The 15,708-nt window shown below is 45.4% G+C and overlaps 1 protein-coding gene across 1 annotated transcript in view; it reads right to left on the bottom strand.

Moving 5' to 3' along the window:
- Window positions 1-15,708, bottom strand: part of DRC11 (dynein regulatory complex subunit 11) — a 172,333-nt gene that overhangs the window by 32,259 nt on the left and 124,366 nt on the right. The window contains 2 exon segments of the mRNA XM_017890381.1: window positions 9,592-9,791; window positions 13,077-13,184. Coding sequence (XP_017745870.1) covers window positions 9,592-9,791; window positions 13,077-13,184 — 308 coding nt within the window.

Raw genomic sequence — 15,708 nt, 5'->3', positions numbered from 1 at the left:
GCCAAGGAGAACTGCAGGAAAAAAACAGCTACTTTTTTTTTTCCAGCTGCTGTGTCTCAGCTGAAACTCATTCACTCATTCATTCATCCCACACGTATTTACGGTGCATCTGAGAGCTCTTTGGTAGGAGGCCGGGGTGTCTGGGAGTTGGGAGACATTGACCCTGCCTGTGGAGGCTGCAGCTGCCTGTGTCTGAATGGGTGACGCTGAGTGAGGTGCTGCGGGGTTAGGGAGGGTGCAGGGGAGTAAGGCTTATTTGCAGGGGGAGGGGGTTCACTTTCCCATACTGTGGTCACTTGGATTCTGTTTAAATAGTTCATATGACATTTTGGCCTGCATTTCCACCATTGAAAAACAACATTTTAAGTTTATATTTCCTTGTAATACCTTTTATGTTCTTGCAGAGGTTACTTCAAGTCCTCACTGCAATTAGCTGGACATAAACCATAAATGATCATCAAAAGAAGGGCAGAGGTACACTAGAAAGAGAAGCCTGGCTGGGCTGACCCGGGGTGGGATGGGAGGTAAACTGAGGCAGAGCAAAGCACCAGAGAGGAGCTGGGATGCAGGGGCTCACAGGAGAGACTGGGCAGAGTAACTAGGACAGGACATGCATGTATGTGTGTGTATATGTGGTCAATGTGTGTGTCAGTGTATGTGAGTGTGTGTATGAGTGTGTGTGCATGTGCATGTGCATGTTAGTGCGTATGAGCGTGTTAGTGTGCACATGTGTGCGTGTTAGTGTGCACGCGTGTGCGTGTATGTTAGTGTGTGCGTGTTTGTGTGAGTGTATGTTAGTGTGCATAAGTGTGTTAGTGTGCATGTGTGTCGGGGCAGGCTGGTGCTAGTAACAGGAACATGTCGATGCAATTAGTGCTTCTCCAGACTGTGTTCAAGGGGAAGGTGTTGGATAGTGGGGGGCGTCAGGCTTGCAAACCACCTGAACTTAACTCTTGAAGCCCTGTCTCCTCCCCAGCCCTCTGCCCACCACACTAGGGCCAATGAATTCCCGCCAGGTGACACGGACTCTGGCCAGCTTGGAGAAACCTGTGTGCAAAGCCATTCTCAACTTCCCAAGGCACCTCCATCGCCTCCACCCCGAGTGTTTCCGGGTTGCCTAAACATTTTGAATGCTTGTGGCCTCAAACCCTGGTCCGACATTGTCCCCACTGCCCCGATACAGAACACCTGCGGGTGCCACTCTGTGGTTTTGGTGGTTGACAGCCTGCAGAGTGTGTTTCCACACCTGACTGACACACAGCGCCCGGGGCCTCCACAGCCTGGCGCCCTCCCGCCGTGGGGTGCTCCCTGTCGTCACTGGACAGGTGGAGTGGGATGTGCATCCCGGGTCCTGGAGAAGCCTGGCCCTCGTTTCCTTCCTCCTGGGAATCCTTTCCCACGGCAGCCTCTGACACAGCTGGACCCGGCTACATGGCCCACCGTGGTCTAGGGGCCTTTCTTTCGTGTTCTTTTTTCTCCTTTCTTTGCGGATGCATGTGTCTAAATTCCGAGAAGTTTCCTATGTGTGGGGGTCTAGGTCTCCCTCCCCACCTGGGCCCCTCCCCGGTGTCTGGTTTGACGTGGCCTCCCAGGACTGACGCCGATGTTCCAGGCAGTGGAAACAACGGCAGAGGCCTCACTGGCCGTACAGAGGCCTGCACCCCCACCGACAGCGGTTTTGACGGACTCTGGGCGCTAGTGAGGTGTCTGTCTGGGTTCCTTACTGTAGCACATGGTGGGTGTGGCCCACTGTGGGGCGTGGAGAGTGGGGAGGTCCTGCCTATGTGAGAACAGGTTATGTGGGAGCTGTCTGCACTTTCTCCTCCCTTTCGCCAGGAACTGAAAGCTGCTCTGAAAAGTAAAGTCTATGTAAAGAACAAAAGGTTCTGAAGCCTATGTGCACGCCCCTCCTCAGCCTGCAGCTGCCTCCGCACACAGTTGAAGGGGAGTCTGGCCTCTTCATGGATGACGCGCTCAAGACTCAGGGCACTGGCCTCCCACCACGGCCACACCTGAGGCTGCACCGGAATCGCTAAATCCTGCGTCCCTCTCCCCCGTCCTTGCTCCTCTCTTTCCTCTCCCCCTCCTTTTTGATCAGCCCTGTTTTGGTGGCCAGGTGTAGGCCTTGCATCGTCCTTACTGATATCTACCTTGTAAAATGAGACTAACATATTTACTACACTAATTGTACATCTGTGTGTGTGTGTGTGTGTGTTTTTAAATACAATCATCCACAAATAGCAGCAATGTCTTTGTCTGGGTTATTAATCAGGAAGAGAAGTCTTCTACTATGAGGAACATTCCTTCTATGAGCTACAGAAACTGGCCAGGCGCCCCTGCGGACACCTGGACTCGCCGTCCACACCACCACACACCACATCTGGGCAAGAGCCCTTGGTGTGCCGCCATAGGCTGCTGGCTGTGAGCCCACCGAGGAGCCGGGTGGTGGTACTGAGCTGGGTGGGTGGTACAGGGGCACAAGGGCATTGAGGGTCCCTTTTGTCCAGAGGCTGCAGACCCCTATGGGCCACGTGTTCTACAGTGGACACTGCCTCGGCCTCATTCTCCCAGGTCCTCACTCTAACTCAGCCCTCAGGGGCCAGGTCACCAAGCAGAGGGCAGGAAAGCAGAACCTACGAACCTCCGGGGGCAGAGAGGACCCTTGCCCAGGACCAAGGGGGCCACTGAAGCGTCCTCTGGTCCAGCCTCCTACCCTGCGCCCTGCCCTGGCCTCCCCTTGCCTCTCTAATGAGAGGTCTGGAGGGTGGGGGCAGCCTCACTGGCAATGGGGATGCAGGAAGAAGCAGAATGGCCTTCAGTTGCTTAACTGTCTCACACTGGGATATTCCCAGCAGACTCGCTGGCCCAGGAGAAGCCTTATCCCTGTGTCTTGTGGAGGGCACAGCCTGCCACAGGGAGGGGCATGCGGAGCCCAGGCTTCCCCAGAGGCCAGCTGGGGGGGCCATGCGATGGTCTTGGGGCCCAACCTGGACTGAAATCCAGAGGTCAGTCCTCTGGTTCTTTTGCATTTTTGTTGAAATTCAGCACTCTGAGTGTCAGTTTTCTCATCTGTAAAATGGGGATGTTAATTCCTACCTCATCAGAGCTTTGATACAATTAAAAGAGAAAGTATGTGTAAAACGCCTTAGCGTGTGGCTGACTTCAGGGCAGAGGTCAGAAAAAGCCATTCCCGCTCCTCTGTGCCCTGATTTACTGTTATACAGACTCAAGGAGACTGGGGTGGGTGATAGGCAACAGCCCTGCCTTATACATTCTTTTACCTGTGAAATGCTTATTGCATGTTCATCATTTGTCAAATATTTATTAATTGGTTAGACAAATATTCCTTATATTTCCAAGATATGTATATTCTTTTCTATGTATAGCTTTAGTAGTATAGGGAATCTGAAATAATAGTCATTTACTTGTAAATGCATTTCTTAAAAAGGAAATGCTTCCCATCACCCCTCACTCATTATTCTATTAGTTACTGTGTGTAAAATAAATCCTCCAAACGCAATGATCACAAAATGGATTTGAATTTACGGTTGTGCAACAAATCAGAAACTCATTTTCCCTGCGTGCTTGCTCGGTGCTGTGAGTGAGGCGAATGCGACCTGCCTGAAGTGAGAAATGACGCGTATTTCCCAGTAGTTTCATGATTTAGCCTCTCGAGATTAACTTGGTAACAGGACTTCTCTCTAGGAAGACTCCATGAGGAATCAGGCCCTTCTGTTATTTCTCCTTCTCCCGCAAATGCCACGAACCGTATTTTGCTGCCCTCGAGCCACGACCCGTGTTCTGCGGCTCACACGGCACAGTCAGGCACTCCAGCTTCCTGCCGCCAATGTACCAGCACGGGCATCCTGTCCCCCTTGCCTGTGGTTAATTAAAATCAAATACTTCTTTGCAATGCAGATAGCTGCTCTGTCAGTCACACTGGGACACGGTGGCCTCACTGCACACAATTTTTAATTGAATGGCTCCCACTCCTGAGACCTCTGGGTCTTTCATTAATCAGTTATATACACAAGAAAGGTGAAGCTTAATGAGGTGTGTGTCAGGCACTCTGACATGAAGTGGCCCAGGTGGGTGAATGTGGTGCTCCACATTTTATTAATTTGACACCCAGCATTTTGCGGTCCACACAATGCCAGTTTGTGATCATTCTAATAGACGCAAAGATCACTTCTCTGGTATCAAGACAAAATCTCTCAGCAGCAGGAACAAAGACTTTCCTAGAGTGAGAACAGAAAGATCACATCCTTGCTCTGTCCTAGATTCACACCAGGAGCTACTAAACTGTTTGGTGGGTCGGAAAACGGATACTTAACTCAGCCCTACTTCAGTGAGCAGCCGTATAATGCAGTTTTGAAACTTGGAGGCTCTGGAGCCAGACTGTGTGAGATCCTATCATTGCACTGCAACCAAGAAAATTACTAAAATGACTTGTGCCTTAGTTTTCTTATCAGAAAAATGGGCATAATGATAATGCCTACCTCATAGAGTTGTTGTAAGGACTGAATGACTTAATACATAGTGATGTATGGAACAGTCTGGGATATGTGGATGCTTACAAAACACTAATATTTTTATACTTATGTGCTTCTGTCTGTTACTTGACAATGTCAAATGTCAACAAAATTTGATGTTTAGAATGAACAAATTTAGGTGTTCTTTTGGGCAAGAGGATGGGTTCATTTTACCTTTCCTCTGAAGAACTTAGTGGTTACTGGTAGTTAAGCACATGGAGGCCACAAGTCAGGTTGCCTGGCTTCAAATTCCAGCTCACCTTCAAATCACTGGCTAATTTTAGATGTGTGCTTGCATGGGGGAAGATTCTAAGAAGCTCTGTGAAAAGCAATAGATGAAAAACTAAAAGAATGCAGCACATTCCTCAGCTACTGCCAAGTCACAGGAGCTTGGTAAACAGGCTTTCCATTGAAACCTTGGAGTAAAGACCATATTCCAGGACTAAGTGATTTGCTTTGGACCACAGACAAAGTCAAAATAGAGCCATATTAACAAAATGGAAAACGAAGCCTCTGCAAGTTCAAGCTGATCAGCCAGTAATTTAACTGCCTGCTAGAACAAAGCCCCGCTTGCTTCAGAGGCTCCACAACGTACCATCCACAATGTCTAATATACAGTAAGAATTATCAATCAGATGAAAAAACAGAGAAATGTGACACATGGTCAAGGGAAAAGCAGTCAAATAGAAATAGGCCCCATTATGACCCCGGTTTTGAAATAAGCACATAAGGGCTCTAAGGCAATTAAGTTCAAAGACTTGAAGGAAAAAGATGGTCATATGAAATGGGCAGATAGAGAACTCTGCAGAGAAATGAAAATGAGTAATGAGCAGATGTAAGTGCTAGAAATGAAAAGCAAAAGATAAGAAGATCAGAAATAAAAAATAAGCCACAAGATGGGCTGAATAGCAGATTAGAGATGGTAGAAGAAAGGGTAAGTAAATTTGAATACAGATTAATATCCAATGTGGGAACTAGAAAGAACAGAACCTCAGTGACTTGTGGAGCAATATCAAGCAGTCAAATGTGTATATAATTAGAGCCTCAGAAAGAAAGGAGACAGAGAATGAAGTAAATACAAACTGGAGAAAATAATGGCCCAAAGTTTCTAAATTTGATTTAAAACATATGTTTACAGATTCAATGAACACAGTGAGCTACAAGCAGTATAAATACAACAACAACAACAAAAACAAAAACCAAACACGAATGCCTAGACACACCATAGTCAAACTGATGAAAATCAAAACAGAGAAAATCTTATGACTATTCAGAGAATAATGACACAGGAGATTGCACAGGAGATAGAATTATTTATCTACACATTACACACAGGAGATAAATAATTCAAAAATTTGCTAACTTTTCAAAAGAAACAAAGAAGGCCAGAAGACAATGGAATAATGTCTTAAAAGTGCTGGAAAAAAGGTCAGCCCAGAATTCTATATCCAGCAAAATATCCTTCAAAATGGAGGCAATGTAAAATATTTTAAGATAAATAAAATAGAGGCCAAGAAAATTTGTTGTCAGCAGACCTACACTAAAATAAATGCTAAATGAAGTTCTTTAGCTGAAAGGGAAATGATACCAGGTGAAAACTTAACTTGACAGAAACACAGAGAGTACTAAAAATGGCAAATACATGGAGATGTATAAAATACTGTATTTCTTCTCTCTTAATTTTTTAAAAATACAAATGACTGTGAAATGCAAAATAACATTCTATTGTGGTATATATAACATTTATAAATGTAAAATGTATAATAAGAAAATGAAGGACAGAGATAACAAGTGGATTATGTTGTCACAAGATTCTCATATTTTATGTAAAATACCATATTAATTCTACATAGACTGTGATAAATTAAGAATGACTACAGTAATCCGTAGGCCAGCACTGAAAAATAAAATTAAAAAAGACCAAAAAGAAGGCAGGAAAAGAGAAGTTGAATGAAAGAGGAATGGAACACATGGAGAACAAACAGCAAAATGGTAGACCTAACTCAATCATTTAAGCAATTGCAGTTAAAATAAACGGAGCAAATGCTCCAGTGAAATGACATATATTGTTGGATTGAATAAGAAAGCAAATCCAACTGTGTGCTATCCATAAGAAATGCACTTTAACTGAAGGGGTGGCCTGCTTAAAAGAGCATAATTAGATTTTGGTAGACACTTTAACTCCCCTCTTTTAAGAGAATTTTATAAAGCTGCAATAAGAGGCATATTTACTTTTAGTTTGCCCCATTGCTACCCTAGGTTCTTCCGAGCGCACAAGCTTACCGCAAGGCTGACTGTAGACGTACTCGGGAGTCTCTCGTCGACTTGTCCTCAATGACCACGCTCCAGCGTACCTTCACCTTAGAGAAAAGCCCCACGTTGGGCGCCAGATGAAGGGGTGGCCTGCCCCTCCACACCTGTGGGACTTGAGAAAAGGAATAAGACACAGAGACAAAGTATAGAGAAAGAAAAGCGGGGCCCGGGGGACTGGCATGCAGGGCTTACAGAGCGGACCCACACCAGGCACCAGCCTCTGAGTTCCCTAGCTATTTATTGATAATTATCTTTACCATCAAAATGATAAGAGGTTGGGGGGGGGACTGCGACAATAGGATCACTGTAAGGGAGGAAATCAGGACAGTAAGAATATGGAACAAATGAATCCTTGATAACCATGAATAGTTTAAAGAAATGCTGGTTGGCTGAGATGCCATATGCGAACATCTCATAAGCTTTTTAGAGTTTGCTCCAGCAAGCCCGCACCTTAATTCCTAAAGGCGGTTTTTCTCCTTGCTCAGTTAAACAAAGCACACAATGGGTTTTACCCGGAGATGTTCCAATAGCCCAGGGGACGGAGCAGGGATTTTTAACCGCAGCTGGCCTTCACGGTACTTGTTTAACAAAGACACATCCTGCACAGCACAGCCAAAAATCCATTAAAACTTGAGTAATCGCCGCGCATATTTCTTGCAAGGACAAGGTTGGGGGTAGGGTCACAGATTAACAGCATTTCAAATACAGAACTAAATGGAGTCTCTTATGTCTACTTCCTTCTATATAGACACAGTAACAGGCTGATCTCTCTTTCTTTTCCCCACATTAACTATAAAGACATAGACATATTGGAAATAAAACAGCATAAAAATATACCATATACCCTCAGCATAAGAAAGCTGATGTGGCTCCATTAGTATCAGACCAGGTAGATTTCAAGACATGGAGTATTTCCAGGACAAAAAGGGTCATTTCATAATGATAAAATAATCAACCAGGAAGGAAGACATAACAGTCCTAAACGTGGATGTATCTCATAACAGTGCTTCAACAAACGTGAAGCCACTGACAGTACTACAGGGAGAAATACAGAAATGCATATAGTTGGAGAGCTCCTCAAAATTCTCAGAAATTTTGAAATACTAAAAAATACAAAATTAACCTAAACAATGAAATGAACCAATGAAACCAATAACTAAATGAAAGGTACAGTTGATCGATCCTTAAACAACACTTGTTTGAACTGTGTGGGTGCATGTATACACAGATTTTCTTCCGCCTCTGCCACCCTTAAGACAGCAAGGCCAACTCCTCCTCTTCTTTCTCCTTCTCCTCAGCCTCCTCAATGTGAACAAGACAAAGATGAAGACCTTTATGATGAACCACTTCCACTTAATGAAGAGTAAATAGATTTTTTCTTCTCTATGGTATTCTTAATAACATTTTCTTTGCTCTAGCTGATTATAAGAATACAGTGTATAATACATACACCATACAAAGTATGTGGTATTCAACTGGTTCTGTTATTGGGAAGGCTTCCAGTCAACAGTAGGCTATTGGTAATCAGATTTTTAGGGAGTCAAAAGCTATATGTGGATTTTCAACTGCACAGCGGATTAGTGCCCCAACCCCTGTGTTGTTCAAGCATCAACTATAGGTAAATGACTTGAATATAAATTTCAAAAAAAAGTTGTACAATGATCATATGTGCATGAAAATGGTGGTTACACATTGCATACTCCACAGATTCCTCTCTGAACTCCTTCCTTCCAAGCACGAGAGAAAAGGAGAGTGGCATGTCCTGAGTTGCTGCAGTGGGAGGGACCATGTGGCTAAGGGAAGAAATCCTACTACTGTCACTCTCTCGTTTCTTGGTGTATTAGCATGACACTAAGGAGGAGACATTCCTGTCCATTTATCATTCCTGTAAACTGCCTCGTTGATGAGCATCTCTCATGCTTTAGAGCCCCTCAGAAAGCAGACACAGAGCCAACACCTGGCCTCCAATATGGGACAGTGTTTGCCACCAAGTAGGTTTTGATACAGTAAAAGCTGGCACGGCAGTTAACTGAAATGAATAGCATAAGGCTAACCTGGAGGTTCTGAAGCAAGTAGAAATTAAATTTTGTAAAGCCTTCGTATTAAATATAAAATATTCTGTATCAAAGTTCTTTCAAACACATTCATTTTGTGATGATAAAATGGAGACCCAGGGAAGCTAGCAGCTTAGCTAAGATCACAGAGCTGCTCAGATCCTGTGATATCACCGCATCTTTACATTACTCTGGTTGGCTTAGGTGCCTGCAGGCTTCTCCATCACACCTGTGTGAGGAGTGCACAGAAGCACAGAAGGTGCCATACCTTGGTAACTCACGTCATGTAAGGAAGAATCCAAATAATGCAAATATCTCTACCTGATGTCAATTATTAAAGTGAGGTGGGCCGAACAAAGCAATTGGGGGTTTAATTTTCAATGAGACATGAAAGCATTTCCAGAAGGGTTCCTGTGGCAGAGGGAGGGTGATCAGGACGGCACAGTAGGATGCTTACGGAAAGAAAGGAGGGAGGGTGATCAGGATGGCACGGTAGGGTGCTTACGGAAAGAAAGAAGTTGTTTCTAATTGTGTGTGTTTGGCCATATGCAATAATGAAGTAATTTGCAGGAGTAGACAATGAGGAAATTTAAGAGAGTCATGCTTGTCTGCCAACAGAAATTGTCTGCAGGGTTTGGAAATGTAATTTGAAAGAGGGAGGAGAGTTGGAAACCAAGAAATGTAATCAATACCTTGAAGACTGCATGCAGCATCATTTGGAGGCCATTTTTGCCAGGGTATTTCCCAGCAATGTTAGAGGAGGACAAGTTGAAGAGGTTGGCTCCTGTTTCGGTGCAGATGGCATGGACCAGCATTTTCTTCCCTACCCCAGACGGCCCGGCTAACAGCAGCGATTTCACCAAAGGAGCTTTTTCATGCACTGCTGCAGAACCTAAAAAAGGCAGAGGCAAGGTGCTAATGTTCTGCCAAGAAAATCAGTGGTTCTTCAACTAGGATAACTCAAGGTCAAAACGGCATTGTGTGGACCCCACTTTCTGCAACAGTGATAAAGGTGTCGAAAGCATTTCAAACCAGAGACACGCCTCCATCCCAGCCGGCTCCGTGACACTCTTAATTTGTATGTCAGGGCTCGTGGTGGAGCCATATGGTCTCTGCGGGTCCTTAATACCCTTCTTCTCCCCCTCTCCACATCAGTATTTCCCCTAAAATCATAATTTTTAAAGAGCATTCCTGCAATAGCTTACCTTTGGCTGTTTTCTTTTCTTTTCTTTTTTTTTTTTTGAGTGCTTTCTCTGCTTGTCAGCAGCAGCATTAAATTCTTTGCAAGCTTGGGAAGAGGAATGTGGAGACACAGACGATAAGGTTGACTAAGTATTTATTTCCTTGCAACCCTCTTGCCTACCATTTAGTGATTCTTGTGAGATAAAGGGAAGACGGAGATCCAGGCAGCATTAGCCTGAACTTCTTTCTCCTGCCCTGGTTTCTAGCTGTCAGTAGCGGCAGAGTTAACCTGACACTTGATAATAAAGTGACTTGGATGATTAGAGTCATTCGGAGGTTCATGCCCTGTGTTCTCCACCACTGTCAATTTCCTTAGTGCCCAGAAGGGGCCTCAGGTGTGGGTCTTCTCCACTGCAGAGAACACAAGCAGAGCAGGTACTGGGCACAAAGCAACTGAAAAGTGAATGGGATTAAATTCTGGAAAGTGCTGCAATCAAATCATTTACTATCATGTTAGTTTGCATTCTGTCACTTAATGGGCTCTTTTTGATAATCTGTAAATGCCAATATAATGATTATGCTTTTCTTTTTTCTTGTATAATTGAAAAGATAGAGAAACTTTAAGTGATGACTGGACATGTCATTCTTATGGCTACCTAGCATTCTCCACATAAACTCAGAAAATGGTTTTGAGCAAATTCTCTTCAAAATGTAATTCAATGAGCGTGCTTTTTTTTGTGGTTAGCAGGGGCTGCGGCAATCTAACGGGATAAAGGAGAGACTTTTCCACAACAGGAGAGAGATGCCATTCATGTGCCCTGCATTGGACACCTGGGTATCAAAGGCTGCTCTGTGCTGGCCCTGGCTGGGAGCTAGGGCGGGCGCCCGTGGGAGTGGGGGCTGTGGCGGGGAGTGACACAAATGTGGAAAAGACTCAGGGTTTGCTGTGGACAGTTCAGGCCAGGGGCAGAGCTGAACCTGATTTGCCATAATGAGAATGGGAGGCAAGCGGTGCGAAGTTCCAGGAGAGCCACAGGGAGTTCAGAGAAGAAACTGCTCCCCGCGCGGGACTCAGGCTGGACTTCCAGGAGGGGGTGGCACCTGGGCTGGCCTCTGAGGAACGGGCAGAACGGTAACATGCAGTGAGGGGGTGTGTGGGCAGGCTTCACGTGGGGCCGGGAAGCCAGGCTGGCACAGGGAGGGGTGAGGAGCCAGCGGTCAGGGACCTGAAAGGTGGTGTGGGACGGCAGGTGCCGGGGTGCTGGCTGAAGCCAGGGGGCCAGGAGAGGTTTCTGGGAGCGGGGCAGGGAGGAGAGAACAGTGCTGAGGGCAGACTCTTGGGTTGGGAGGGGGCGGCAGGAGGCAGAGGAGCAGGGGCAGGTGAGTGGGCCTGCGAGAGTGTGTGGCAGTGACACAGGCAGTGGCCTTCCAGAGAAAGGAGGTGGTCACCAAGGTCACCCAGAAACGTGAAAAGGGTGGTCCCAGGGAGGCCTCTTCAACTGGGGCCTGGCTGACCTCAGGGAGGGCAAAGGTGGGCAGAGGGCCCAGGAACTGGCAGGACACACGTGTGCCAGTGTCCACAGCTCTTCCTGCCCCTCTTGCAGAGCTACCAAGAGACACAGTATGGTTCCAGTTTTCCCACCTGAGTCCTGTTCAACTTTCCGAGGATTAAGAGATAACAAGGAGGCCAGTGTTCTGTGTCCTCAACCCAGTTTAGCCCCTTCCTAGCCCTGTGACTCCAAGGAAGTGCGTCTGCATCTTGGAACTGCTTATGAATCAGTAAAAGCTGGACCACATCCACCTGGCGGCGTCTGGCAGGAGATGAAACAGCAGACATGGTTTCTGCTCTGGGCGCACGCCTCCTCCCTTCACTTCTCCATGATCTCGTGTGGCAGTAATACCTCCAGGAGGGTGGGTGGATGCTGACCAGATACTTCCTGGCCTTCCTCTTCTCTACCAAGGTGGTTTCAGAGTCTAAGCCCCAGCCCTAGGCTGCAGCCGGTGTCTCCTGGCCAGGTATGTAAGCGGCCACGAGATGTTCTCAAGGTCCTCTGCTGAGTGACAGGGTTTTTAGTCTGGGCAGTGGCCACCATTTAAAAAAAATATATATATGTATATAAAATATATATTTTATATACATATATATGTATATGAATCCCAAATTCCATTTACTACTTCTGACATTAATTTAGAAGAGGAATTAACTATTTCTTGCCAATAGGCTGAAGTCAAAGTGGAACACTAAGGGTTTGAACTACTCCCATCTCATTTTAAAGCAAATTAAACACATAGAAGATGACTTCTATCTGAGAGTTGTTGTCAGAACTGAAACTCCTGGCTGGAGTTGCCATCCCTGCCCCAGGTGATTCAGGTCATACACATATCAAAGCCATTAAAAAAAAAAAAAAGAAAAAAGCGAACATGAGCCGCAGATATCTGTGTTACGGAGAGCCCATCTTTCCTGCATCACTTGTACACCACAGAGCTCTAGTGTGTCTGTCTGAAAAAAGTCACAATTGAACCTCATTTAGCAGTGAGAGTAGACTTCGGTGAAAACTGGCAGGGCCTTAAAGGTGATCCTTTAGATCCATGAAATACACTTGCACTGACTCCTGAAAGGCCGCCTCTGTTTAGGACCTAGTAATAGGAGCCTGTGGGTAAAAGGCAAGTGGTAGCCCTAGCCCGTTCTCTGATTTGATTAATCGTAATTGCAGGTACTTGCTTTGCCTATTATCTCCCCAGCTCATTGCCCGTATGTCCTTCAGCCCAGCACTGCTGAGCAGGCACACAGAGAGGGTGCAGAAGTGCTCTCCCTGGTAGTACTTTGCATGCTCGTGGGCACATTATCAAAATGAAACTGTGCCCACTCAGAATTCTCAGAAGGAAAAGTTAAGCTGCAGTGCACTTTTGCTGACAAACAGGAACACACTGTCCAAACTAGCAAGTGCTGCAAGCTGCTTTGGAAAAGGCACATCCGCGCACGCCGAGTCTTTACCTAATGGCCAGATTCCGTACAACGTGATGAGCTGTCTGACATCCAGGAGGGAGGGCATGGGTTCTATGGATACCTGGCGAAGAGTAGTCCCCAGGTAGCTGTACTCACCTGGAGAGAAAAGAAACAGAGGAAAAATAAATGGAAAACAGCGCTGGTCTGAGCTGCATAATTTTGGTCTGCAAAAACGATCAGAGAATACAAATTTAACATTTCAGAGCAAAGAGAATCCTATTAGGAGAGTCAATATGAAGAACACCTCTTTCCTCACATGAAGGTTTGAAGAAAAACTATCCAGGCAAGAAAGCCCTGCTCTACTAGCTACAGTAAACTGGGAATTACGTTGACTATTATATTAATGTCCTAATACTTCCTAAAACAACATTTGAATATTGAGTTACGTGAAATGGGGCAAAGTGCTAAGCAGAAGGACACACAAGAAAGGCTGAAATAGACGGGGCTTCACTTTATTTATTTTCCCAGAGATTATGTATAACATTTGTGCAAACGTTAAAAATAAGTTATTTAAGATCAAATTCTACAAAAAATGTAGAATTTGTATTAAGCAGTGTAAACCTGAGTGTCAAATGCAGTCATTTGAAAGGAAGGGTATGAGTCTAATTTAGGATAAATAGAAACATCTCCTTTTGAGGGTAATATTCATTTACATTTTATATTTTAAGAGATGACCAAAGGAATAATATAGAAATAAATCTTTACAGGTTTAATTAGAAGATATCAAAGGGCTTAATTGTAACTAGTCATAAATCTGAAGTGTTATTTTCTAACTAATTTAGATAAGGTCACCAAGAAAATTAGTTTGGCTGTCTCCATTTGTCATGAGGACGGACCTTTATAGGTTCATATGATTCTCTCTTGATTTGTATCTGAATCTGGAGTAAAAATATTCAATGAATGAATCATCGTGTCTGGATTTTTTTCCCTGATGCTTTCTTCCTATAGCGAGTCCTGGTCCCGCAGAGCTTCGGATGCTACACGTGTACGGCAAGTACAATATGCACACTGATGTGTGTAGGAAACACTGAAAATACCCCAAGCTTTTAAGCATTTTCAAATGCTGAGGAAATCAGAGTTAAAATTCAGACAGTGACTGCTGTTTTGTTGTGGGGTGGGAGCAGCCTTTCAGAGCCTCCACATAAAAAAAGTCCTTGGCAAGGACAATGGGTATGGGTTGGGAGAATGAGCGATAATGAAAGCATCTATTACGGCTTCAGATACCACACTTTTTAATGAGCAGGTAATGAATAGAAGAGTGGTTAATTTAGCCTCCACTAGAATAGAAAGAGATCCTGGAACAACCGTTAAATCCAGCGCTCATTGCCAGTAAACATGACATTAAAGGTGACAGGAAAGTGACCCCAATTTTCCTGCTTATCTAAACCCGTATTAATCTCCAGACGCACCACATTTTCTAGAACCTAACAGATTTTGTTTAAACAAATTATATTCCGTTGAATTAGTGGGTGTTGGTTCTAACAGAGGCAAGGACACAAGTAGCCTGGGCTGCCTGCCAAGTTCTGAGACTCGCACTGAAAGCACGTTCCTGGGTTTGCGGTGGCCCCGCGTAGAAGCCATGCCCCTTCCCATCCATGCATTCAGAGCTTGGAAAGTTCAGGATTCCCTGCACAGATATCAGATCTTCCACAGGGGAGGGAAGAAGAAAGTGGCAGATGAAAAGGCATTTGGGATAGAGGGCATGACAATGCCAGGAAACCCAGAACAAGGGGCAGAAAACCAAACAGGGGCTGCATGACAGGTGGAATCGAATCCCCTTGCAATTCTATGTGGAAGTCCCAATCCCCAGCATCTCAGAACACAACCTTATTTGGAAATAGGGTTGTTGCAGATAGATTTCATTAAGATGAGGTCATTAGAGCAGACCCTAAATCCAACAGGACTGGTGTCCTTATAAAAAAGGAGAAATTTGGACACAGAGACAGACATGCACAGAGGCAGAGCACCACGTGAAGAAAAAAGCAGAGAGGGAGGTGATGGTTTTACACCAAGAATCACCAAAGATCGCCGACCACACGCCAGCTGGGAGCAGCTGAATGCCGTGCAGGTGCGGCCTGGGGTGCTCCATCTAGCAACTCGCTTAATGTTTACAGCAATTTAGTGAGGCATTTGCTGTAATGGCCTCATCCCATAGTAGTGGAAACTGAGGCACAGAAAGAGTAAGTAAAGGCCTGGCATCCTGGAGGAAGCAGCCTCAGAAGGAGGAGAGGAATGAGAGATTCCTTGAGCCTGGGAGCAAAGACTGGTCAGTGGTCCCTGAGCAGTGGGCATCCAGCCCCTAGGCCCTGGAGGTGTGGGGGGCCTTCATGGGCACCAGCCCCCCAGAATATCTCTGCAGCCTGGTGCTACCTGGGAACTGGGGCCTTGATGATATCTAGGGGAAGGGGTGGGGACTGGTAAGAAGGACTGAGTTTAAATCACCTTGTTAGTATAGGGGTTGTGAAGCCAAATTAAGGTGATTTAAAGAAAAGAAGGAAATTGCTATTTCTCGCACACCTGAGATTGTGGCAGGTGCTTGCTGCTGGGCACAGGGCCAGTTTTGGAGCAAGGTGGCCATGCAAGGGCGCAGCAAGCAGTGGGTTGGGTGGTGGGGGTGGGC

Source organism: Rhinopithecus bieti, unplaced genomic scaffold (genome assembly GCF_001698545.2).
Source record: "Rhinopithecus bieti isolate Rb0 unplaced genomic scaffold, ASM169854v2 scaffold_19482, whole genome shotgun sequence".
In the NCBI taxonomy this organism is placed as follows: Eukaryota; Metazoa; Chordata; class Mammalia; order Primates; family Cercopithecidae; genus Rhinopithecus; species Rhinopithecus bieti.
The sequence above is the reverse complement of the archived record's forward strand: the minus strand, read 5'-3'. Positions and strand labels throughout refer to the sequence as shown.